This window comes from Doryrhamphus excisus, linkage group LG17 (genome assembly GCF_037039965.1).
Source record: "Doryrhamphus excisus strain RoL-2023G ecotype Guam linkage group LG17, RoL_Dexc_Guam_v1.1, whole genome shotgun sequence".
In the NCBI taxonomy this organism is placed as follows: Eukaryota; Metazoa; Chordata; class Actinopteri; order Syngnathiformes; family Syngnathidae; genus Doryrhamphus; species Doryrhamphus excisus.
In genome coordinates this window covers 7709558-7735098 of record NC_136373.1, presented here as the reverse complement: position 1 = coordinate 7735098, position 25541 = coordinate 7709558, and the positions used below count along the sequence as shown (strand labels likewise).

General features: G+C 39.7%; 2 protein-coding genes across 2 annotated transcripts in view; one reads left to right on the top strand and one right to left on the bottom strand.

Moving 5' to 3' along the window:
- cfap74 (cilia and flagella associated protein 74) overlaps positions 1-3100 on the bottom strand; it is a 29333-nt gene extending 26233 nt beyond the window's left edge. The window contains exons 1-5 of the mRNA XM_078797985.1: positions 3015-3100; positions 2646-2798; positions 2044-2142; positions 1172-1276; positions 26-199 (exon numbers count right to left, since the gene is read on the bottom strand). Of these exons, the coding sequence (XP_078654111.1) occupies positions 26-199; positions 1172-1276; positions 2044-2142; positions 2646-2798; positions 3015-3100 (617 nt within the window). The remainder of the gene's footprint in view (positions 1-25; positions 200-1171; positions 1277-2043; positions 2143-2645; positions 2799-3014) is intronic.
- Positions 3101-6689: 3589 nt separating this feature from the next.
- On the top strand, positions 6690-24916 carry gabrd (gamma-aminobutyric acid type A receptor subunit delta). The gene is made up of 9 exons (XM_058084941.2): positions 6690-7096; positions 15921-16036; positions 18344-18411; positions 19819-20039; positions 21100-21182; positions 21394-21531; positions 21801-21956; positions 22059-22270; positions 24026-24916. Exons 1-9 carry the CDS (start codon positions 7029-7031, stop codon positions 24341-24343), a joined length of 1380 nt encoding a protein of 459 aa, XP_057940924.1. The 5' UTR covers positions 6690-7028; the 3' UTR covers positions 24344-24916.
- Positions 24917-25541: the final 625 nt, after the last annotated feature.

Here is a 25541-nt window from a genome sequence, read left to right as displayed (position 1 = left end):
AAAAAATGAGGAGAATGGTCTTTACTTCTTGAGATGTACAATCTTTTGCTGCAGGGTTTGGTTGTTTTTCCTCTCCTGTTGCAGTCTCTTTGCTGCCTTCTGGGCTTTGAAGACCTTGAAGACCCGCTCTTCTTCCTGCACCTCCTGCCGCAACATGGAGAACTTTTCGACCTGTAGCCCCACCTCACTCAGCTCCAGCCTGAGCAGAAAGATTAGAAAAATGATTCTGATTGTATGCAATGTCCAGCATTTACAATAAGACATTCCTATTACACAACTACACCATCTCAGTCTTCTGACAGTCCATTTTAAATAGCTTGAACTCACTTGTATTTAAAATAAATTGTAACTGCGCAGCATAGCTGATTTGACGTTTCTGAACCGAATGTGCTACCCAGCCCACTCAAAACATCAGCCACATAGCAGGTCTCTAGTAAACAGACCAACAACAGTATATGTGGGTCACAAGTCCCCCGCTCAGTATGCAGAGCAGCAAGACCTACAGAGGAAGGTCGCGGAGCACAGCCACTGCAGGATACTATCTCGGAAGAACAATGCTCTTCGAGAAAAAGAGTGGTGGTGGTGGGAAATATACTCAGACTGGGCACTTTGATAGATAGCACTGCTGCTCTGGGGCTGTAAATATTTCACTCAACAGGGCCCACGGCCCATGCACTGCACTAGCACTTTAAGATCTGGAAAAATAGGATAGACTAACCTATCTATTTATGTGTTGTTCATTACATTTACATACTTCACTTTGAATGCACCCTGAAGCACACTTATATACACACATTATATGTATATACTGTCTTGCTCCAAAGAAGATGCCTTTAGCACTGTGGAGCTGCTGCTGTAGAAAGTGTTATGTAAACTGCCGATCAGACTGAAAACACGACTGTATTAAAATAGAACAAAACAAAAAACACGAGTGGCTGAGTTGAAGTAGGTGTAGCAAGTGTCATTTAGAGCATTGGCAACACTGAAGGAAAAAATGGTGGGAGATGGATGCATATGTTTGAAAGCTTAATAAAAGCCATAATACAAAATAGAAGTGGATTTAGTTGAAATGCATATTTACACAGGAGATCATCTGCAAGGTGTGGGACTGCTTATGAATGAGCTTTCAGTGGTTGAGTTAGTTACTCCCTTTTGCCCCACAGGCACTCACTCTTGTTGCCTCAGCTCATTGCTGGTGTGGGTCTCCATCTCCACTTCCTTTTGCAAAGCGGCGCAAAGATTCTTATGCTGAGCTCGCAAACGATACAGTGCCATGCTGCCGAATGAGATAAAATACGTTTGTAAGTGCAGAGAATGTAACAAAACAACTGTTGTTATTATTGACTGTATGATCATAAAAGAGGGTTTTTATCCATTCATTCATTTTCTACTGCTTATCCTCACAAGGGTCGCGGGGGTGCTGGAGCCTATCCCAGCTGTCTTTGGGTGAGAGGCGGGGTACACCCTGAACTGGTGGCCAGCCAATCACAGGGCGCATATAGACAAACAACCATTCACACTCACATTCATACCTATGGACAATTTGGAGGCGCCAATTAACCTAGCATGTTTTTGGAATGTGGGAGGAAACCCACGCATGCACGGGGAGAACATGCAAACTCCACACAGAGATGGTGGAATTGAATCCGGGTCTCCTAGCTGTGAGGTCTGCACGCTAACCACTTGCCCGCCGTGCAGCCAAAGGGTTTTTAATAATGTTAAAAACTTTCAAAATTGTATTTCTCTTCAGCAAATAGGCTATCTAGCTTGACATAGCTGTTAAAACGTGACTAATTTCAGCACTATGCTAGTGTTGCTCATTTTTGGGTAATCCTGGTCCATTTGTATGTCATATATGGCATCAGTTACATCGGGGAAGTGCTGAGTTTATTCGAGTTCCCAAAACTTCTGGCCAACATACTTTCAATATACTATTGTGGGACCTCTGAGATTTTACAATTTACAATTGTTCTAAAACGCTATAATTGGGGCTTTAAAACACAGAACGACTCATTCATTACTGTTCATGAGGAACTAACTGACTTATTTTCTGCTGCTTCCTGGCGTTCTATCTCATGCTCCAAGACATCCCGCTGCTCCTGTAGATTCTGAATGCGCTCATGTAAGAGGTTAAGGTCCTCCCTTGAAATGGGAACAAACATGAGAAGGGACAGACATATTGCAAAGGTTGACAGAGTGATACAATGTGAAATCTCACATATTCAACCATTGCAGTAAAAGGCGATGTAATAAAAAGGCTAATGCAGTGTACAGTGGGCCAACAGTTTTGTGAAGGAGTGCTGATCATCATGAAAAGGAAATGAAATGGCGCATGGCATGTGGTAAAAGCCGCAGAAGGGTTAAAAGCTGTGAGTGCTCGAGTTCCATTTAACTCATGTTTAATCAGAGACCGGCACAGCTCTGTGATGACTTTGAAAAATGTAGTGTGGAAGAAAAATGACAGACACATTTGCTGGGACTGCATCATGCAGAGGGAAGAAAGCTGACATTTTGGAAACACTTTTTCTCTGCAGGTGAGATGACAAGCCGTAAAATTGGTTGTTACAGGAATTAACTGATGGGGCCTCGAGCAAAGATCGAGGCACATGGAAGCTGTAGAGCGGTTTTAGTTGCTTAGACCAAACCTGGCTTTCAAGAAGGCACACTCCTTCTGTCTCTGGAAGCTGTCCAGCTGGTCCAGGTTCCGTCTCAGCTTGAACATCCGTGCTGCCTCGTCATAAGTAATGTCTTTCACGTCTGCTTGCTCAGCCACAAGGTCATCATCACTCTCATTGTCCCTTGGGGGCAGGATAAAAACTGTCAATAAGTACATTGTTGCACAAAAAAATATTTAAAAATCCCCATATTCTGTAACATGATCCGTGATATGCAATATGTACAATATTTTACTCAAGTATATTAAAATAGAGCTCTACGGTGATATTACAGCCCAAATTAGATGAAAACAAAAGCAGAATAACTTTGTATGTTGTCTAAAATAAATAAATACTCACTGGGACAACTCTTCTAACCACTCAAGATCAGGAAGCTCTTCTGCTTCATCCTTAAAATCCTCGTCCTTGTCTTGATAAACAAACATCAGTCGACATATTTCAATGGCAACAACATTAGATATAGTGTTTAGGTACAATATACACATTAGATCGATGACAGTATTCAACTAAACAAGATTATTGACCGTTTTGAACTTTCATGCAGTATGTATCTGATTGATTATGATTAAATAAGACTCACCTTCATTGTCATCATTTGTGCTAAGGTGGTCAGTGTTGACTTCACAGCATCCTTTGTCTTCCTCCTCCATTTTGCCTGAAAACATTAGCTTTGGATTAGCTTAACGTTGTAGCTGTCAACATATGGAATTCCATATGTGGACAGCTGCTCAAAGGAACCTTGTCAATCAAAGGCAGTTTGTTGCTGACAACATTTTGAAATTTGTAAAATCATAATTCTATCTCATAGAGCATGACTTTTATTTGAATTTGATACTGCATTCACTATCTACCCCAAATATGAATGCAGTTAGAGCAGGGGAAAATACGGGAAAATAGTGACTTTATGGTCCCCATTGCTTATTCACTCGAGACCTAAGATGAACAAATAATCTACCTAACATGTAAACGAATGAAAATCGTTATTTTTGCTATATTGCTAACATTGCTATATGTTGAATATTGCGATAGATTCATATCGAAGGCTAGGTATATAGCAGCCACCAGAAAATAGCTACAAAAATAACATACAAAGCAACACGAACTTATTAGGACGTTGCTAAAAGTATCCAAAATGTATCCAAATGTAAATTACCCGTTCGTTCTTTACTCCTCACGACACTTCAGTCAGACATGTTTGTTACTGTTTCCCCGGCAACGGTATTTTAACCCGGAAGTGCATACAAGTCACGTGCTAGCGACAGGTGCAGCCTAATTTCCGGTGTCTTATTAGTTTCGTTTTATTTTGTTAATTATATACTTACATTTTAAATTGTTTTGCTTATAAATACTGTATTTTATTGTAATGCCATTCTGTTTGTTAATAATTTTTTTTTTTTTTAAAAAGATGCAGCCTAACTCGCAGTATCCCAAAAATATCAATTTTATGACTTGTGACGTAAATTGTGTTATTATTTCTTGTTAACATTCTTTGGCCAATTATTGGGAATTTAATTCAATGTTTTATTACTCACAGAATTGAGACAAGACTCTTACTTTGCAGTTAAGCACTGACTTCCTTTCTGTGTTTAGGAATGCCATTAATTGCTCAAATAGACGGGCCAAAAGACTAGATTTGTAATTTAAAAGGTATTTTGATAATAAATTTGTAACTAAATTGTAACTTCTCATCAAGCCATGTAAATTTTAGACTTCTTTCTGGTTGAAGACCCCCACTTCCGGTTTATGCCCCGCCCACTCCTAGTACAGCTACAGATACAGATCATTTGGGTGAACAGATGGTGTACTCTCATCCCTAGTACATCAATTGTAATTGCAATAATGTCGCATTGCATCACATTCGCAAATCCATTTGATTTCTTGTAGTATAGCAACACACTCCTTTTACCACCAGTCCAATGTCATACTGCAGAACTATGACTTATACTATTCCGAGAGCCACAATCAGCAGAAAATGTCTGGACCGGTTGAGAAAGAAGGATAAATCTGTGAGCTATGCAAAATCTTTTGTTATGCATGCAAGATACTGTCCCTATCTGATGAAGCTCCTCTGAAGAAAAAAAAAACATTGACAGTGCATTCCAGCTGATCACTATTGCATCCGCAGGTTTTTTAGTAAGAGTGTGTAATAATTTGTGTGTCAGAGGAGGGATGGAAATGGCAAGTATTTCTCAGATGTTTTACAGCTGTTGACAGCCGTGATGATAAGGCTTATTGCTGATGTTCAATCCATAACATAAAACCGATATGTGTTAAGTCCACCACAGAAGATATCAGAAATGTAGAGTTGGACAATATCAACATATTGGATATCGGCAAGAAAGTCAATATCGGATATCCCTACATATAAACATAGATTACCAGAAATAATGAAATGTAGCCACAGCTGTGGTCCTGGTTTCTGGACAACCAGCTTTACCTCTTGAGTCACTTCCTCCCCCAAGTTAATTGGTGACTCCAAAATGTCCATGCTATGAATGCGTGTTTGTATAAGCTGTGATTGACTGGCGACCAGTCCCGAAGTCAGCTGGGATAGACTCCAGCTTAACCCGTAAACACTGTAAATAAAAAGATATACCGCTACAGCTGTACACTGACTACTGACTTGGTTTAGCCTTGGCTGCTAGTTGGGTGATGGTAGATGTCAATAAACATGGAAAAGGCAAAGTCAAGGGTCGAGTGGTTAGCACGCAGGCCTCACAGCTAGGAGACCCGAGTTCAATCCCACCCTCGTCCATCTCTGTGTGGAGTTTGCATGTTCTCCCCGTGCATGCGTGGGTTTTCTCCGGGTACTCCGGTTTCCTCCCACATTCCAAAAACATGCTAGGTTAATTTGGCGACTCCAAATTGTCCATAGGTATGAATGTGAGTGTGAATGGTTGTTTGTCTATATGTTGCAGTTGATGTTTGCTAAATACAAGGATGAAGAGTCTTGAACCAGTCATGATGTGCTATATATATCACTATATTGACACTTACTATGGTACCCATTATGTCATTGGATGGTCATATCACCGGGTACTTCGGTATGTGACAAAAAACCCCCAAAAAACCAACAAAAGACTTATATTAGGAAAGCAGGAAGTGAACAAATGTAACAGTTACTGATTGTAAAAATAAAAATAAAAATAAAAATAAAAATAAAAATAAAAATAAAAATAAAAATAAAAATAAAAATAAAAATAAAAATAAAAATAAAAATAAAAATAAAAATAAAAATAAAAATAAAAATAAAAATAAAAATTATATTAGGAAAGCAGGAAGTGAACAAATGTAACAGTTACTGATTGTAAAAGTACCAGATGGAGGGGTGGGATTTAATAAGCTTTGCTTCTTCCTACTCCTTTTAGACATGTGGAACTGTGAACTGATTATGTGATGCACTCAATTGTAATGAAATAAAACCATTACCCTTATTATATGTGCCCTGTGATTGGCTGGGCACCAGTCCAGGGTGTACCCCGCCTCTCGCCCGAAGACAGCTGGGATAGGCTCCAGCACCACCGCGACCCCCATGAGGATAAGCGTTAGAAAATGAATGAATAATTGAAATGCGGATTTAAGGAAATTAACACTTTTCTGCGTGGAGGTGGGGACAAGGGGGCCTGGGAGGGGTTAAAAAGATATTTTTCTTGTGTTTAATATTTTGTAGCTTATTTTTTTTTATATATTTTGCATTTTTTGTGTGAATGTATAACTTAATACTTTATTTTTTTCATTAAAAAATCGTTTTTATACAAAGAAATTGCGTTGTGGGGGTGCTCCAGCCTCGGTCCGCCCAGGGTGTCATTCCAGCCAGAACTGCCACTGCATGACATTACATAATATGCCGTATTATAATATACGCATAAACTCCCATATTCGTGTCTGTGTGGCCAGATTGAGTGTGGTGTTAGGATGCCAAGCCATGGAGGGAAGGAGAACAGATTAGTGTCGCTCACTCTCTCTCTGTCTCTCTCTGGAGCTCTAACACCCCTCGCCCCCCCTTCCCCAACCCCCCCTCACCTCCTCTCTGCCTGGTGCTGGGGAGCAGGAGGAGGCTGTGCGCGCTGCTGCTTGGATCGGTTCGTTGCGGTTTCGTCTGGGACTTTGGTGCTTTTCCTCCGGTCGGTGCGTCCTAGGACGCAGAGGGATCGGGAACATGGGGTCCTCGTCATCTTCATCATCACTATTGCCGCCATCTTTCTCAGCATTAAAAGCACATTTTACTTTGTTTTGCAGCATTGGGTCAGGAGGAGAGCTCCCTTGAATGCAGTTGAATAACTCGGGCTTTTGGCGTTGATTTCCACTGCTGCAAAAACTTTCATTTGCTTTCATTTTTAAACCTGTGGGAAGATGGAGCTGCCAAATTTCTTTCTAACGAGCCTTGCTCTGCTGCTTCTTGGAAGGGATCTTTTCACCAGGTGAGATGACTATTGATTTTACTATTGCAGGTGTCCATATTTGACAACATTCTGCTTGCTGTTAATAATGCATAAGTAAGAAAAACAACTTCCACGTATGAATGAGGACAATATTTTGCTATCAGCCTTACTTTAAATTGTGTTTATGCCTTCAGAGGCCGCGTTGCACCTTCCTGAATTCATACATATTCATGAACAATACTGAATTATGATTTAAACTTACTGCCATTAAAGCACAAAACAGCCTGCTTTACCTCTGACAGCATTTCCATAATGCATATGCATGGCAGGAGGTGACTTGTTTGTTATGGAGATGTATGCTACATGAGGGTGGTCAGGTGCAGCCTTCCCTTGTGTGTGGTGGCAAGGCAATGTCACCCACATCCTCACACACGGGGGCGGGATGGGTCAAACATCAGGAGGTGGAAAAGACAGACTCATCTCACCTGCTTTTAAGAGCTGCGGTCTTACCTTGGTATCCTTGTGTGCCAGCTTGGAAACAAACCCAATTCATGTCAATGACAGTTAGAATAGGACATAGTACTTTATGGGAAGGGACAATACACTCCAGATCAAAATTTGCAATAAATTCAATTTAGCACTCTTCAGGGGGCTCTGAGTCGAACTTCCAAATCAAAGTGAGACAAAAATATTTTGAGTAATTTATTTCAAACTACCATGAAAGTGATGTTCAAGACCACAGATAAAAAAAAGGGATTCAATTACAGTAAACCTTGGATATATCGGATTCAATTGTTCCCACTGGTTTTGTCCGATATAAGCGAAATCCGTTATATGCGTATACCGGAAAATGTCCGTTTTACGCATATATCGGATTTATATCCGGTATATGCGTAAATCGGATTTTATCCGTTATAAAAAGGCACTTCCTTGACTATGTTTCCAATGTACCTGGACTGGGCAATGAAAAGAGACGTAAGGTAATGAGAATTTAACTTTATTGGACTCTGAGCATAACAAATTGTTAATTAAGCTAGGCCCTGTTACGCCCGTCAGGCCTACGTTATTTCCAATAGTGAGGTTAAGATCTCATTCACTGCTGTGCTAGTATTATTGACGTCACTCACTTTTATATTTGTCCTAAATCTGAATAATAAACGTGAATATAAATCGCCTGTCACAATTCGGCGAATCGGAGCGCCACGATGCGGCCATCCGATATATGCGAGGGAAATTTAATGGAATGCATTGGAACGGGACTGGAGATTTTGTCCGAAATAGGCGAAATCGGTTACAAAAAATCCGATATATGCAATGAATTTTTATTGGAAATGCATTACAGAAAAATTGGTTCTTTTTTATCTGTCCGTTGTGAGCGAATTTCCGATATATCTGAGTCCGATATATCCGAGGTTTACTGTAGAATAAATGTCACTCTAGGCGGTGAAGACGGTTTCATGGATGGGATCCATTGTCTGTTCATTTTTGTAAACTTCTCTTGCCATCCAGCCGCCAAATATTTTATGGTTAGAATTTTCCTTGAATTATTTTTTGTCTAATTGTATCTGTAAAAGTGTTATACTATCAGCTGTATGTTCTCATGTCCCTTTTTTCAGGAGCACTTTAAACATCAGGCCATCAGATCAAACAATGTCATTTAATTTTACAGTTTTGTTGTTTTTTATTTTACTAAATTAGACATCCGACTTGCAAGTAATGTTGCCAGTTTTTATGTTAAAAGTTGAAATACTTAGAAAGCAACCGGTGGACCAGATTCAAACGCTTGGTGGGCCGCATGTGGCCCCCGGGCCATAGTTTGCCCATCCCAGGGCTAGGGCTTTCAGTCATGAAGAATGAGGAACATACAGTAGATCCACCAGTAGACTTTGCCTTCCAATCCATCCGTCGATCTCATGCTCAAATCTACCCTGGCAGTCTCCCATTTGTCGAGTCTTCAATTTTCACCGTATTCCGTGCCGCCATTGCTGAGGTGGCCGAGGAAGCCCTGAATCCGATGGTGGACACCAGAGGTCAGGGCTGGCACCGTCAAGCTGAAGAAGGAGTCCAACAAGCATGGATGGCTTGTGGGAGGTTCTGGCTGACCTTGACTGAGGATATACTCGGATGGTTGAAGGAATACTTTAAGGACCTTCTCAATCCCACTGACATACCTTCTATAGAGGAAGTCATAGAGGACACAAACGCGGACAGTTCCATCAATGTGGCTGAGGTATCTGCGGTGGTCAAAAAAACTATTTCAATGCTTTCAGACGTTAGAGACTGTGCTTTCTAGTGGCTTTGATAAAAAGCAGAGTGGGTGTGGTCTGTGGACAAAACAGCTGATGATTGGAGAAGCAAGCTTTCTACGTAACTATAAGTCACACTTTTTTTCATAGGTTGGCTGTTCCTGCGACTTATACTCCAGAGCGACTTATAAATGAAAAAACTGTTTATGTTACATAAACACTGGACACCTTTTCTGTTCATGTTTATTTTTTGTGTATCTGAATAACCATTGTGTTAGCATATCTTACACCTATTCAGCCTGTTCTCTATTCTTTTGTTATTGTTAGAACTTGCCTTCCAAGAGGACGTAATGTCTGTTTTGGTCATAGAATAAATTACCCACAAAAAATGCAACTTATACTCCAGTGCGACTTATGTATGTTTTTTTTCTAACTAATTATGCATTTTTGGCCTTGTGCGACTTATACTCCGGAGCGACTTATAGTCCAGAAAATACCGTAATTGCTTAACTGCAAAACATGTTGGGTAGGCTGCCAAAATATCAATATTGAAGGATAACAATATTGTTAATTAGATTTTTTTCACCTACACTACTGCTCAAAAGTTTGGGATCACTTGCAAATGTCCTTGTTTTCCAAAGAAAAACAGATTTTTTATTGTGTGGAAATATGGGGTAATAACTAAAAGCAATCTTCACTCGCTAAATGTACTGCAAAAAAGGTCAGTAAGGATAATTCATAATGCCGCCTACAGAGAACATACTAACTCCTTATTTCTAAAATCACAAATACTTGCTGATATAGTTAATCTTCACACAGCTAAAATAATACATAAGGCTAAAAATAACCAATTCCCTAAAAATGTCATCCAATACTTCTCTACAAGAGAGGAGAAATATGATCTCAGGGAAGAAGTACATTTGAAACACTTATATGCTAGGACTACGTTAAAAAGCCATAGCATTTCAGTATGTGGAATCAAACTATGGAATGGATTGAGTAAGGAAGTCAAACAATTCAAGCCAATTCAAGAAACAATACAAGCAGTTGATGTTTGCTAAATACAAGGATGAAGAGTCTTGAACCAGTCATGATGTGCTATATATATCACTATATTGACACTTACTATGGTACCCATTATGTCATTGGATGGTCATATCACCTTGTACTTCGGTACGAGGTACATTATTAAAAAACAAACAAACAAAAAAAAAACCTTAAACTGTATTATGGAAAGCAGGAAGTGAACAAATGTAACAGTTACTGATTGTAAAAGTACCAGATGGAGGGGTAGGATTTAATAAGCTTTGCTTCTTCCTACTCCTTTTGGACATGTGGAACTGTGAACTGATTATGGGATGCACTTAATTGTAATCTGATGCATGTTCAACTGAAATAAAACCATTACCAATTTTCATGCATTTCACAAACATTTTTTTCCATTTCACAAACATTTTTATCCATTTAAACTTTTGACCGGTAGTGTATATAGCACATAAAGCAGGAATCGGTAAAGCCAATATTTATATACAATACATGGACTTCATTGATTGTACTTATGTTCATGCTGTAAAAAATAACTGAAGCTCTCACAATTTGTTGGGATAAGCAACATAATCTACTGAGCTGTGATTTCCCCAAAGTGCTTATATGGCAGGAAGGGCCTCAAGTGAAAGGCCAAAGGGTGAAGCTGCTTAAGCTTTGGCTTGAATTTGGTCAAATCACTGGTTTTCTCCCTTTTGGCTGTCTATTGGGAGGATGAGATTTCTCTCGCTCTCCCTCTAGTAACTATATTGTTTTCTTCACAGCACAATGCATAGCGTAGGCTGTGTTTCTTCCACCTCGTTGTGTGTCAGATCTCGGACACACACACACACACACACTTAAAGTTGCCCGCATCACCACAACCGCCTACCCATCTGAGAAAATAATGTTACTTTTTTGCTTTGCTTTTCAGCTCCACATGTCTCCAGTCTGCTGAAGTTGCTTATGGCTAAAGTTGCCGCCTGGCAGTTTTGATATGTCAGTTGCTGTTTTTGCTCACCTGTCACTCACCTGCCGATTCACTATCTATCAATAGATTATTCTTTTTGAATATGTAAACTGTCCGCTGTAGTACTTTGGGAGTGTCTTTGGCTACTTTAATGTTCTTTTGTTTATGTTTCTTTTATGGTGAAATGTGAAATGAAAAACGTTTGGAATCAGATTAACTCGAGTGTAAATTAATTCAGCATGATTAATCAGCATTTTCAACTGTGTCTGAAACAGGCACATTTTCACTGTATTTTATGAAGCGAAAGCATTCATTCATTCATTTTCTACCGCTTATCCTCATGAGGGTTGCGAGGGGTGCTGGAGCCTATCCCAGCTGTCTTCAGGTGACAGGCGGGGTACACCCTGGACTGGTGGCCAGTCAATCAACGGGCACATATAGACAATCAGTAACTGTTACATTTGTTCACTTCCTGCTTTCCTAATATAGTTTTTATTTAATTAATTTTAATTTTAATTTTAATTTTAATTTTAATTTTAATTTTAATTTTAATTTTAATTTTAATTTTAATTTTAATTTTAATTTTAATTTTAATTTTAATTTTAATTTTAATTTTAATTTTATATGACCATACAATGACATAATGGGTACCATAGTAAGTGTCAATATAGTGATATATATAGCACATCATGACTGGTTCAAGACTCTTCATCCTTGTATTTAGCAAACATCAACTGCAACATATAGACAAACAACCATTCACACTCACATTCATACCTATGAACAATTTGGAGTCACTAATTAACCTAGCATGTTTTTGGAATGTGGGAGGAAACGGGAGTACCCGGAGAAAACCCACGCATGCACGGGGAGAACACACAGAGATGGCCGAGGGTGGAGTTCAACTCCGATCTCCTAGCTGTGAGGCCTGCACGCTAACAACTCGACCGATGACACAATCGTTAGTTCAAAATATACTTGTTTAATCACATTTTATGTCTTTTTGGCCTAGATTAAGCATTTCAAGCATAAAAATGACCTAAAATGAACTAAAATACAAATACAAGAAAGTGCATTGAAAGACAGTGATATGTAAAAATATTAAACCAATATTAAACAAGTGTGAGTCCTTGTTTATGTGTTATTTAATCTGCTATATTGGGTAATATGAGTGTAAAGGTGACTATAGGGGTGTTATTTCATGTGGAGAGGGCTCTAATCATGTTAAATACCCTATTTAGAAGGTCATGAACAGGGTTTCTATGCTCTAAATCCCAAAACCTTCCATTTATAAACTAAGAATTCTACTTGGCAAAACATCATCCCATCGTCGTCTTAAGAGCTGCGCTAAAAGCTGGGTCAATGGTCAGCTCTTTTCTATGCCGCTTCTCCTTGTTTCTTATTCTGAAGGTCCTATGTTCAAACTCCAGCACGGGCAGTGTGAAACATACGAGGCCTGCACGCTAGCCACTCGAACACCGTGCAGCCCCAAGCGAAAGCGTATCCTAATAACATAGTTCCTCCTTTACTAAAAGTGCGTACCTCCCAAATCCGCTCTCAGGCTGTACTCACCACGTCTGGATCCCTGAATTTTGCATACGTTTTTGCAATTCGACAGAACGCACTTGGATGTACACAAACACAATAAAGACAGACTTGATGGCTGCAGGTCGGCCAATCACAGACTGAAAAGTGAATACATTACCCAATGAGTATTTGTCACAGCAATCACTGCCATATCTGAAAGAAATGGGAGCCTTGTACAAATTCATTAATCACTATTAATGATTCATCTCTGACAGTGAAATTTGTCAGAGATTTTTTTTTGCAAAAAAAAAAATTAAAAAAATCTATAAAAAATATTGAAAAAAATCTATAAAAATTATAAAAAATAATAGGCCTAATGACGCCATTGGATAACCACAGAACAGTATACAAACACAATCAGGATTTCCCTTACAGATACACATAATTGACAGGTATATATTCATGTTTCATACTTGTCAAAAATGCATAATCTGTAACGGATACTCATTCCTAAGAAATATCCGGCTCATCCCGAGTTTCTTCTCATTCTCCCGTCTGTTGAATGTTGGCTCTCACACAGATGGCTGAAGATCCTTGAAAGAGTGGAAAAAGACTCTCTGAGTTGTTTGTCGTCGATGGCGGTGCAAATGTTTACAATTCTGTTTCATTTATGTTTTGATTTTTTTAGTAAAAATATTCAATATCACGGATGAAACAGACAACTAAATTAATATTTTTTAATGGAAGTTTTCAACATCATGACATGATATTATTACATTATCTGACACCACGACTATTGTTTGTGTTCTGTGCAGTTAACCCCCCCGACCCCCAGCCTCTTCTGTTATGTTTTCAGTTTTTGATAATTCATGTACTGTAAATAAGTTAATACACTGTATTGAAATTCAATACACACACCCAGTCCAAAATACCAAATGGGCTGGGCACAGTGGTGCGCTGGACGAGATGACAACTGTGTGGGGTGCGCCACCTTGCGCCACTTTGCGCCGTGCCATGAAATTCGACCCCGTTCAGTCAAACCTGCTTACATGTAGATAAATGCTTAGCTGTCCTTGTGTTGTGATTATGGTCATAAAAAAAGGAAGAGATTTGGGAAACGCAGTGCAGACGACAGCAGTCACTGTCATTCACATCTGTCATGAGAACTAAGGCCTGTTTGACCTTGCTGTGTTAACATATTCAGAGAACAAGGGAAAATAATAACTCTGCATTTTCACATTCCGAACCACCAATTTGTGAGCACAATTAGTGATTAATTAATTTGTACAAGACTCCCGTTTCTTTCAGATATGGCAGTGATTGCCAGGCTAAAAATATTGTTGCTACTGCTACTACAAAATGTATCCAATTAGGGAATGATGGCAGAAATCTATTTAGAATTGCTATTTTTATGGATGGATGATTGCAGATATTGTCTGAGTATGCTTTTAGAACATATGGAAGTGACTCTTCAAAGGATTCTAACCAGATGCTGCGTGCTTGTTTTTCATTGATGGACAAATATAAATGATTTCCATTGAGCCCTTATTCCCACTCCATGCCGATATGAGACGTTCTTGACTGCATGTCAGCGATAGCTTTTCCAGTGTTTGCTTGGATTTATTTTCTGCGTGTCAGAGTCATTCTTTGATGACGGGTCTTTGCATCGAGTGAAAACTCATTATCGAACATGGGCCCTTCCAGTGACAGGGTGGAATGGATTTGACATTCTGTCAAGTGCAGTAAGATGCAGAGTTGACTGTTGTCTGCATGAAAGATGACGTCCATGATGTAGGCTCTGTGTTGTGGAGTGCAACACTGCCTCCTGGTGGTTGTATAGCCACACTGCACTTTACTGCCTAGGCACTGCATTGTATTCAGATTGAAGCTGCTGACGGCTTGTTTTTACGCCATATACGTATGTATGGATATGACCAGGGGCGTCACTAGGTTCTGAGGACGGGGGGGGGGGGGGGGGGGGGGGGCTTAGCCCCCTGGAGATGCACAGGATATGAATGAATGAAGTAGACATTCCAAAAATCCAAAATATCCAAAAAACAAATAAGGAACAAGAACCAGGATATAACTTTCCCACTTTTTTTACAGATTTAGTAGAGATACTCAATTGTTTTAGGCCACCATTACATTTACACAAGTACACACAATATACACTGCAAGAACCGCTGCTCAAGCTCTGCAACTATTCTGTCCTGTGGACAGTAATCAATTATATAATAATTATTATTATATTATTAATATGCCTATTATTATTACTATCATCATTCTTCTTCTTCTGATTATTACTACTAGTAGTAGTAGTAGTTGGCTAGTATTAGCCTACTTATTGGCTTGCTTATTAGCCTGCTTTTGCCTTATTATATGAAATTTGTCAGAGATTTTTTTTGGTAAAAAAAAATCTATTAAAAAAATTTAAAAAATCAATAAAAAATATAAAATTACCTTGCCTAAAATAGGCCTAATGACGCCAGTGGATATGACACAAGAAAACATCCCAATTTGGCAAGATTATTTTGTTTACTTCTAAATATGTAAAGTCATTGTATGTCATATTCACAAAATACACAGATTCCAGTACTTCAATTGGTCTCTCCTGAATAGTAATGTTTTAATTTCATTTGAACATGCATCAGATTCCAATTGAATGCATCACATAATTCTATTCACAGTTCCACATGTCCAAAAGGAGTAGAAAGAAGCATAAGAAATTGTAAGGTGATGTAATGGTGATTTTTCTATACAACCATAATAAATAATGAGGCTGCATGGTGGACGAGTAGTTAGATGTGAATGTGAGTGTGAATGGTTGTTTGTCTATATGTGCCCTGTGATTGGCTGTCGACCAGTCCGGGGTGTACACCGACTCCCGCCGGAAGACTGGGGTAGGCTCCAGCATGCCCGCGGTATAGAAAATGGATGGATGGAATAAATAATGATCACAGATATAACCATCAAAATGATTAATAACACAATAAACACAAAATTAAGACACATCAAACATTATAAATGCTTGTGTAATAATGATGCTGTATTAAACTGAATGTCCTTTAAAGGCTGCCCTTGTTTGTGTCTCCTTCAGGGCCATGCTGAGTGACATAGGAGACTATGTAGGTACAGACATTGAAATATCCTGGCTACCCAATTTGGATGATCTAATGAAGGGCTATGCCCGAAACTTTCGTCCTGGGATAGGAGGTGAGTGTGAGATCTTCTGCTGGTGGTGTTGGATTGCATTTCATCCCACTGACATTTTACAGCCATCCTTACCATGTTGTCACTCTAATATGCTTTTTTTTTAATGTTCAATTGAGTAACCACAAAGAACAATAGATGGAATATGATGCATCTTGCTAAGAATGGCTGCATGATGTGAACCATCCAATGGCCACGCAGAGAGATTTCTCAATCTCACAGCTTAACTCAGTTGTGCAAAAGTGAATTTGTGCACAATGACCATCATCATGCATCCTGTGCTCAATGCTGGATAAAATGACGGGCTGCGCTGACCATTCAGGAATCATGTGTTGTTGTTGTCTGCTGCCATTCTTCTCATTCAACTCACTTCCATCACTGGTGTCTCCAAAAGTATAAACCATTCATTTCAATCTACATTCACAAATATTCCTTGAGTCCTACAACTGAAATACATAACAATTATGTCTCATTATTATAGTATACAAACAGCTGAAACGTCATGAATTGTACACTGCAACATATTTGTGAATGTCATGTTGAAGTTTTCATCATGGTAAAAAATACACTACCGCTCAAAAGTTTGGGATCACTTGGGAATTTTTTTTGGCCAGTCTGAGATATGGATTTTTCTTGGCAGTCCAGCATCCTGAAGTCGCCTCTTCACTGTTGATACTGACACTGGTGTTTGACGGCTACTATTTAGTGCAGCTGCCAGGTGACGACCTGTGAGGCGTCTTTGTCTTAAACTACACACTCTCACATATTTGTCTTCTTGCACAGTTGTGCAGCGTTTTTCTGTCCTTGTTAGACCCAGTTTGTGCTGCTCTCTGAAGGGAGTAGTTAACAGCATGGTAAGAGATTTTAGTTTAGATTTTTAGATAGGTTTTCTAATAATCTATTAGCCTTATAAAATGATGAACTTGGATTAGCAGCCATACCAGGAGATTGATGCAGAGGACTGACAGTTGTTGATAGTAGGCCTCTATGCAAAAATGTACATCCTTCTTTGAAAATCATCTGATTCATTTAAATTTTTTGTGAAATGGATGAAAATGTTCGTGAAATGGAAAAATTTGTTTGTGAAATGCATGAAAATTTATTTTTCTTTGGAAAACAAAGACATTTGCAAGTGATCCCAAACTTTTGAGCGGTAGTGTATGTATGTGTACATTTGCAGTATACATACTAGGGATGAACGAGTACACCACTATCCCATCCCTAGTATGTACAGTATCTGGCCGATTGAATTTGACTTGCCATAAACAATTGGAGCAAGGTGTTGAATGGTGTGGGTATGGCTAGGGATGATTCCTTTATGTTCAGCCTAAATAGCCTGCGTTGCTGAGCTCCCCTGTAGTTTGTGCCCTCAGGCCTTGCAGGCACACTCCATGCTAATCATATGGCAAGCAGCAGAGGGAGTACCAGGCTGCGTGTGTGCTGGAACACCAGCAGAAGCTGGCCTCCTGTGAGGCCATGAAAGCTCAGTGCTATTTATGATGGCCCACAGTGTGATGTACCACTTATCATGGTAAAACTGTTTGCAATGCAGGAGTGTTGGAGATGTGGAAGGGAACTAGATAGGCTATCAAGGATGCAGGATTAGCACTATGGGCTCTATTTTTGTATACCAGGTGTTATGTTCCGGCTGGGGGGCACCAGGGCTTAACATAAAATGGAAGAAGTCTCAACTCCTTCAATTCCCAAATACCACTGAATCCAAACTTTTGGCATGAGAGGAGTTAACACAGCCGAGTGTAATCTTAACCAATCAAATGAACGCCTCTCATTGCCTTTAAATGTGCAGGGCCCAATGGACTGCACATCAGAGGCCACAATGTGCGTCATGCACCACATAAACCATGCCATCTGTTCCTGACATTGACATTAAACACAGCAGCAGGCTAATCCATGCATCATGCTTGTGGTCCATCTGCATTCCTGCTCATCGCCAAGTAGGAGAACCTTTGATGTACAAATATTGATGGCTGTGATTGTTTATTGCATTGAAATGTGCCTGACACGTGTGTGCACAGTTGCCAATTTACCATTCCTCAGGGTGCGCTTTGCACTTAAATAGACCAGCTCGGAGCTGGCGAGCTTTGCCATGAAATTCTCATTGCACCAAGCTGAAAATGTGCGATTACCAAATTGGTTGCACACAATGGTGCGCTGGACGAAATTACCACTACACGGGGCGCGCCTCCTTGCGCTGCGCCACGAAAACAGAGCCCTATGTGTGTATGCGGAAGTAGGCTGGAACAGCGAGAATGCATGTTTGTTTTGCTGCTCAAATGTCTCCCCCTGCAGGTCCTCCCGTGAACGTGGCCATGGCGATTGAAGTGGCCAGCATTGATCACATCTCTGAAGCCAACATGGTAATGTTGCCATCCTCTCTACACGCCGCAGATGACAAACATTGAATAATTTCACAATCCTCATTTATCCCTCTGGACGGCTTTGGGGGAAGCTATCATATTTGCTCGAGTTGTTTCATCATTCATCACTTTGTAGTATGAAACATCGTGCATAGATACTAAATATGAACATGTTACAATCCACAGTTATTTTGCTTTAAAGGCTTGCCTATACATATATCCTGCTTGTTATCATATTGAAATAAAACCACTGTGTAAACAATATATCAATTACAGTAGCTTTTATTGGTAAAGGACAACTTAAACAGGTGTACTATCAGCAGGATTTTCAGTGATTCCATTGACATTTTGAGACAGGTAGACTTAGCCTACCTGTGTGAGGAGCTGATCCATCAGATGCTGTTGCTGTGTGCAGTGCTGGACTGCAGGCATGATTACTGTTATATATCACATTTGAAATAATTGCCAACTTTTCAGAAGGTGTTGAGTGCGTTCAGCATCTCTTGCCACATATTAAACGTAAATGTAAGTCAGCGTTGGTTTTATGTACACTCCTGCTCAAAAGTTTGGGATCACTTGCAAATGTCTTTGTTTTCCAAGGAAAAACAAATTTTCATGCATTTCAAAAACAAATTTTTCAATTTCACAAACATTTGGGGGCTAGAATACTGTACATACTAGGGATGAAGTGGTGTACTCGCTCATCCCTAGTATGTATACTGCAAAAGTACACATCCATACACTACTGCTCAAAAGTTTGGGATCACTTGCAAATGTCTTTGTTTTCCAAAGAACACATTTTCATCCATTTCACAAACAATTAATACGAATCAGATGATTTTCAAAGAAGGATGTACATTTTTGCATAGAGGCCTACTATCAACAAGTGTCAGTCCTCTGCATCAATCTCCTGGTATGGCTGCTAATCCAAGTTCATCATTTTATAAGGCTAATAGATTATTAGAAAAGCCATCTAAAAATCTAAACTAAATCTAAAATCTCTTACCATGCTGTTAACTACTCCCTTCAGAGAGCAGCACAAACTGGGTCTAACAAGGACAGAAAAACGCTGCACAACTGTGTAAGAAGACAAATATCTGAGAGTGTGTAGTTTAAGACAAAGACGCCTCATAGGTCGTCACCTGGCAGCTGCACTAAATAGTAGCCGTCAAACACCAGTGTCAGTATCAACAGTGAAGCGGCGACTTCAGGATGCTGGACTTCATGGCAGGACTGCCAAGAAAAAGCCATATCTCAGACTGGCCCAAAAAATTCCCAAGTGTTCCCAAACTTTTGAGCGGTAGTGTATATGGAAAAATATTCCTTCCTTCACACGTTATATGGAATGTGTTGGTACATCCGTGACGCAGCCTGAGTGTGTGTGTGTGTGTGTGTTGATTTTGGCAGGAGTACACCATGACCGTGTTTCTACGCCAGAGCTGGCATGATGACCGCCTGTCCTACAACCACACCAACAAGACGCTGGGATTGGATAGTCGCTTCGTGGACAAGCTTTGGCTGCCTGACACCTTCATCGTCAATGCCAAATCTGCTTGGTTCCACGACGTGACGGTGGAGAACAAATTGATTCGTCTGCAGCCCAATGGAGTTATTCTGTACAGCAGCAGGTACGCACAAGCAGAAGGTTGGAAAACCCGAGTGAATTGATGTCTCTTGTCCTTGTTATTCACAGCACCGATAACCACGGTTTCTATGGTAACCTCTGAAGCTTTTACTTGTGCGTTGTAACCTTTTGCAACCATAAGACACTAGACGATGACAAAATCAAACATGACTAGGAACACATGGTTGTAGACAACCACTATGTATCCCAGAAGGCAGCTTGTAGTGTGGCCACCTTCTGTTTGGGCACAAATTAACTTTTTTACTAATTTATGACAAATTAAAATAAGCTATAAAAATAAATGTTACAAAAATGACCTTTCGGCCATTTTTATTTTGTAAAAGTAACTCTCACGTTGGAGACCACTGCTGTGGGGGGAGGCAGGAAAAAAAAACATGCATCAAAATGCCGAGCCTTTGTCTTGACAGTCAATATACACTGGGATGTTTGGTCATCAAAGTAAATACAAAAGGAACAGCGCAAAAATGATGTGCGTTCACAGAAAGCCATTGAAAAGAAATGCTGGACTTTATTACAGTTAACAGCCAGCATACCAAAGAAATGCTGCAAATGTTAGCCGGTACAAATTGCCTAGAAAATAAATGTCACATGTTATTTAACAGGGCTGCACAGCGGTTGAGTGGTTAGCACGCAGACCTCAAAGCTAGGAGACCGGGGTTCAATTCCACCCTCGGCCATCTCTGTGTGGAGTGTGCATGGGTTTTTTCCGGGTACTCCGGTTTCCTCCCACATTCCAAAAACATGCTAGGTTAATTGGCGACTCCAAATTGTCCATAGGTATGAATGTGAGTGTGAATGGTTGTTTGTCTATATGTGCCCTGTGATTGGCTTTGTCCAGGGTGCATTCCGCCTCTTGCCTGAAGATAGCTGGGATAGGCTCCAGCACCCCCCGCGACCCTCGTGAGGATAAGCGGTAGAAAATGAATGAATGAATGTTATTTAACAGCATCATGATTCAATAAAGTTGTGTTGTTTTGTCCAGTTTCGTTGTACTTAGTGTTTTTAAGGAGCGTTTGGATTCATTTGGATTGTTTCCTTCCCAGAATTACCTCAACAGTGGCATGTGACATGGACCTGACCAAGTATCCCATGGACGAACAGGAGTGTATGCTCGACCTGGAAAGCTGTAAGCTCCTACACACAACTTTAAACCTGCATGAGCCCTACAAAAGACCTACTGTGACTTTAAGGTGTTAAGATGGATCACCACGTATTCTGGTAGTCACCCATAGAGGATCTTATTTACTACGTGGATGCAACACATATATTATGGACATGCTTGCATGCAAGACGGCAGTATGTTTGCTGAATATGTTCACGTTTTTGTTCTGTTCCAGACGGTTACTCTTCTGAGGACATTGTTTACCACTGGTCGGAAAGTCAGAGGCACATCCATGGACTGGACAAACTGGAGCTCTCACAGTTCACTATCACAGACTATCGCTTTGTAACAGAGATGATGAATTTCAAATCTGGTGAGGATCCATTTTTGTTTCAGGCATTGTGTTCTTCTTATATATCTTTATGAAGTAACTAGTTATTTTCAATTGAGGGGGTCTACTCTATGCACAGAAGGAATGGACTGACATGGTATACAGATACAGCCATACTGCAGCAATAATACTTTAAACTTTGATATTTCTTGAATAGCAGCATGACTGTGAAGAACAGCAGAAGAGATTTGATAATTAGTTTTCTAAAAAAAAATACAACAATTAACCAGAGGCTGTCTTTTTCTTCTCAGCGGGAAGATTTCCACGGCTGAGCCTTCGCTTCCAGCTGAGACGTAACCGAGGAGTTTACATCATCCAGTCATACATGCCTTCCATATTACTGGTGGCCATGTCCTGGGTGTCCTTTTGGATTAGTCAGTCAGCAGTCCCCGCTCGTGTGTCCTTAGGTCGGTATCAGTTTAAACAGATTTGGTTGACTATTGGTCATCGGTTCGCTCGACTGTTGTGAATAGTTTTTAGTTTCAAGCGTGATGTATCCGTCCAAACAGGCATCACGACCGTCCTCACCATGACCACCCTGATGGTGAGTGCCCGCTCGTCTCTGCCTCGCGCATCAGCTATCAAGGCACTGGATGTCTACTTCTGGATCTGCTACGTGTTCGTGTTCGCCGCGCTAATTGAGTATGCCTTTGCTCATTACAATGCCGACTACAGACTGAAAGAGAAGGCCAAGGTGAAGGCTAACAAGCTCGGCTCCGAGGTGAGCAGCTCATACCCGACATGTTGTCCCGTCAACCACTAACTGCTGCAGGCGCTCTCGGGAGAAGGGAACATGCCTTGCAAGCAGACGAACACAGTGAGAGATGAGAAGTGAAATGAAGTTTCTAGGATTTACAGAAAGGGTGCAAAAATTATTTAAAGATAAGTAGGGAGGTGCTTAAATAAACACATAGTATCAGTATTTGGGAGCAAATATTAGGTGAAAGAAAAAGGGGGAAAAATACATCCAAATTCACCCATATATCCCTTTGTGTGTCAGAGAACGTAGATGGTGCGTTCAATGACCATCAAACAAAGTAGGACAAATCACAGCTCACATTAAACATTCAAAACTGTGGGCTTTCTAAATAATAAAATAATAAAATAAAAAGAATATAATAATAAAATAATATTTTATTAATATTAATAATGTTGAAAATATTACTTAAATTATAATTATATGAAATATCACAAAATAATATTATTATGTTCCCAAATAGGCTTTTTTAGTCACAAACATTCAGAATTTAAAACCAGTTTGAGCTGAAACTGTAATCGTGTTTGTGTTAGGGTGAGAGGTCTCACTCTCACATTTTGTAGTTGCTGAACATTTGTGGGCATATATCTCTCTGTGCGTCAGAGAACGGTAGATGGTGTGTTCAATGACCATCAAACATAGTAGGACAAATCACAGCTTGCATGAAACATTAAAAAACAGTGGCATTTCTAGGTAATAGCTACAGTATTGTAATAAAATTACATTTAGTTATTTTATTAATATTTTTTTAAATATTAAATTATAATTATATGAAATATCACAAAATAATATTATGTTCCCAAATAGGCTTTTTTAGTCACAAACATTCAGAATTTAAAACCAGTATCATAAATCTTATTTTGAGCTGAAACTGTAATCGTGTTTGTGTTAGGGTGAGAGGTCTCACTCTCACTTTTTGTAGTTGCTGAACATTTGTGGGCATATATCCTTCTGTGCGTCAGAGAATGGTAGATGGTGTGTTCAATGACCATCAAACAAAGCAGGACAAATCACAGCTCGCATGAAACATTAAAAAACGGTGGCATTTCTAGGTAATAGCTACAGTATTGTAATAAAATAATATTCAGCTATTTTATGAATATTAATATTTTTTAATAAATATTAATTAAATTATAATTATATTAAATATCACAAAATAAATATTAATATTAATTAATGTTCCCCAAAAGGATTTTTTAGTCAAACATTCAGAATTTAAAACCAGTATCATAAATCTTATTTTGAGCTGAAACTGTAGTCATGTTTGCGTTAGTGTGAGAGGTCTCACTCACATTTTTTTGTTGCTGAACATTGGTGGGCATATATCCTTCTGTGCGTCAGAGAATGGTAGATGGTGTGTTCAATGACCATCAAACAAAGCAGGACAAATCACAGCTCGCATGAAACATTAAAAAACGGTGGCATTTCTAGGTAATAGCTACAGTATTGTAATAAAATAATATTCAGCTATTTTATGAATATTAATGTTTTTTAATAAATATTAATTAAATTATAATTACATTGGTGGGCGAGTTTAAGAGCTAATATGCTAATAATAAAAAAATTGTAATACAAAAATAAGCATGCTGACTGTATTGTTTTAAATAATGCCGCATAGCCCGATTACATAAAATTATCGTTGTCTTTGCACATGGAATCATTCTATTTCAGACCGTTTTGACCTTGTCTTTCAGCGTGTGTCCTTGTGTGTCCTTCCAGGCCATAGTAAAGAACGGCAAACAGGCCATGGTTCTGTTTTCCTTGTCCGTCACCGGTATGAACCAGGGCGTGGTCATTTCCAATCGCCACAGCCGAGCCCAGCGCTCCAGCAGTGAGATCCCAGGGGAGGGCGTCTCTGAGGAGTCAGAGTCCAGGAGGAGGTCTATGAGAGAGAGTGAGGAAGAGGAGAAGAAATGCTGTTCCAAGTGCGTCTGCAAGCCGATTGACGCCGACACAATCGACATATATGCCAGGGCCGTGTTCCCGTTCACGTTTGCCGTGGTCAATGTAATCTACTGGGTGGCATACACTATGTAAACATGTAAATGCCATCCAATAATCCGATACAATTGACAGTCTTATGCAGCACGGTGGGAAATATACAAAAATGGCATGATGAGAGGAAATGAAACAAAGTATCCCAGCCTGTCAAAATGGAAAACGAGATCCTTAAGGAAAGCTGTGAGCTTCCAAAGCAGGCATTAGACCTTCAAAAGGGACTCGGTGAGCCATAAGTGAGATAGAGAGCGACGCCACAACTTTAACAGCTTCCTCACCCTGCAGTAGTGACCACACGTCCTTCCAACACAACTATTCGCTTGGAGTTGCAGTCAGGAGTGAGACGCGTGTTGTCATGTGACGCCACTCAAACAAGTATGACAAGATGCTGTCAACCATGATGATGATGATGACGATGTGTTCCTATTATTCTGCATGGCTGATAACTCTTTCACCTAATTGCCATTGTGGCCTTACCGGCCTCATCCCTGTTCTGGTCCACTACCTGTTTTTTTTTTCAAATCATTTTTCATTTTGGACGCTGTCCAGAGTGTCTTATCTCCTTTTTCCACTTTTGCCTGGTCCCTCGCCATTAAATGACTTCTTCCACCACTGGTCTAAGAGTGTGCATTACAAAAAAATGTGATTAAAAAAAAAAGTGGGTCACCAGTGCTTCTCACATAGTTGGGTGGATCCTCCCAGGGGGGTTCAGAAGAAACTGTCAGCGGGGAGGACAGGAGGCAGATGCAGATCTACCAATATGTACACATACACTACCGCTCAAAAGTTTGGGATCACTTGAAAATGTCTTTTTTCCAAAGAACAATAAATTTTCCATTTCACAAACATTTTTATCCATTTCACAAACAATTAAATTGAATCGGATGATTTTCAAAGAAGGATGTACATTTTTGCATAGAGGCCTACTATCAACAACTGTCAGTCCTCTGCATCAATCTCCTGGTATGGCTGCTAATCCAAGTTCATCATTTTATAAGGCTAATAGATTATTAGAAAATCCATTTAAAAATCTAAACTAAAACTAAAATCTCTTACCATGCTGTTAACTACTCCCATCAGAGAGGAGCACAAACTGGGTCTAACAAGGAAAGAAAAACGATGCACAAACTGGGTCTAACATGGACAGAAAAACGCTGCACAACTGTGCAAGAAGACAAATAAGACAAATAGACTTCATAGCAGGACTGCCAAGAAAAAGCCATATCTCAGACTGGAC